This window comes from Otolemur garnettii, unplaced genomic scaffold (assembly GCF_000181295.1).
Source record: "Otolemur garnettii isolate 467f Iridium unplaced genomic scaffold, OtoGar3 scaffold00021, whole genome shotgun sequence".
NCBI classification, from domain to species: Eukaryota; Metazoa; Chordata; class Mammalia; order Primates; family Galagidae; genus Otolemur; species Otolemur garnettii.
This window is the reverse complement of record NW_003852416.1, coordinates 17,945,185-17,947,090: the sequence shown is the minus strand read 5'-3', so window position 1 is coordinate 17,947,090 and position 1,906 is coordinate 17,945,185. Positions and strand designations below refer to the sequence as shown.

Sequence of the window (1,906 nt, the reverse complement as noted above, 5' to 3'; positions counted from 1 at the left end):
AAAAAATACCTAGGCGTTGTGGCAGGCACCTATAGTCCCAGCTACTTGGGAGGCGGAGACAGGAGAATCACTTGAGCCCAGGAGATTGAGGTTGCTATAAGCTGTGATGCCACAGTATTCTACCCAGGGCGATAGCTTGAGGCTCTGTCTCAAAAAAATATATAAATAAATAAAAATAAAAATAGCTAGCCATTGTGGCGGACGCCTATAGTCCCAGCTACTTGGGAGGCTAAGGCAAGAGAATCGCTTAAGCCTCCCAAGTAGCTGGGACTACAGGCATCCACCACAACGACTGGCTATTTTTTTGTTTGTTTTTTGAGACAGAGTTCAAGCCATTACCCTGGGTAGAATGTTGTGGCATCACAGCTCACGGCAACCTCCAACTCCTGGGCTTAAGCGATTCTCTTGACTCTGCCTCCCAAGTAGTTGGGACTACAGGCACCCACCCCAACACCCAGCCATTTTTTGGTTGTAGTTGTCGTTGTTTGGCTGGCCCAGGCTGGACTTGAACCCGCCAGCTCTGGTGTATGTGGCTGGCGCCTTAGCCGCTTGAGCTACAAGTGCCGTGCCAAGCCCAGGAATTTGAGGTTGTTATGAGCTATGATGCCGCAGCACTCTACCAGGGGTGACAGAGTGAGACTTCATCTTAAAAAAAAAAAAAAGTACTTAACCCCTGGCATTGCTGAGATGATTAAATAAGTCTCTATAGGAAAAGTGTGTAGAACATAGGCTGTATGTACACCTTGCCCTCATGTGTACATGAGTAAGAGAAAGCACATGTGTAAGTATATGTGGGGAACTATTTCAGGCTTCCCTGTGCTAGGATCAGTGTTCCTCCAGCTTCTGGGATTGCCTGGGGGCCAGAAGGGACTGGGTAACAGAGATTTCAGGCCATCTGGGCCCAAAGGTCTTTAGGATGAGAATGAATCTATTGTATAGATGGAAGGCTAGTGTTTACCCATCCTTGGGAAGGGCTGGACCTCCCATCCCTCTGATGCCCCCTCCCCCAAATGTCACTGCAGAAGATGCTGATGAAACAGCAGGACCGGCTGGAGGAGCGAGAGCAGGACATTGAAGATCAGCTGTACAAACTCGAATCAGACAAGCGTCTGGTGGAGGTAGCTAAGTCCAAGCCCATGGTATGGGGTGGGGATGGCTTGGGTGCAGGGCCTTGGGTGAGTTCCCTCCAAAAGAATTAATGTGTGGCTCTGTGCCAAAATCCTCCTGTCAATCATTCAATGAACTGTCTGGATGAGCCCTTACTGGTGCCAAGGGTGGCTGGCACAGTGCCCTGTGTTACCAAAGGGGAACTGGCAGGTCAAATTTTTCCCTTGCTAGGAAGCCTGGGGCAGCCTAAGGACTGGGGTCTCACAGGATGTGATACAGGTAGGGACAGGAGTCAGAGTCTCCACTGCTCACTTGCCTGCCTACTTTTGCCCCATCCACTCAGGAGAAAGTGAACCAACTGAAGGAGGAAGTTCGACTGCAGTACGAGAAGTTGCACCAGCTGCTGGATGAGGACCTGCGACAGACGGTGGAGGTTCTGGACAAGGCCCAGGCCAAATTCTGCAGTGAAAACGCGGCGCAGGCGCTGCACCTCGGGGAGCGCATGCAGGAGGCCAAGAAGCTGCTCGGATCCCTGCAGCTGCTCTTCGACAAGACAGAGGATGTCAGCTTCATGAAGGTGGGATGGTGGGACCCAGACTGCCATTCTAAAATTGGGGCTTGCAATGCTCTGCTCCCCAACTGATTTCCCATTGTGCACATAGGCCCTTGGCTTTAGAGCCATCTTGTATGGGTTCAGATCCATCTGCCAACTCTTATTAGCTCCATGAGTTTGGGCACGTCAGAGATGGCACCCTGAACTTGTTCTTCATTTATAATGTAGAGCTGATAATACAGCTCT

General features: G+C 50.6%; 1 protein-coding gene across 1 annotated transcript in view; it reads left to right on the top strand.

The window, feature by feature from the left end:
* Window positions 1-1,906, top strand: part of TRIM8 (tripartite motif containing 8) — a 22,138-nt gene that overhangs the window by 16,870 nt on the left and 3,362 nt on the right. Inside the window, exons 2-3 of the mRNA XM_003787215.3 lie at window positions 1,023-1,118; window positions 1,451-1,684. Of these exons, the coding sequence (XP_003787263.1) occupies window positions 1,023-1,118; window positions 1,451-1,684 (330 nt within the window). The remainder of the gene's footprint in view (window positions 1-1,022; window positions 1,119-1,450; window positions 1,685-1,906) is intronic.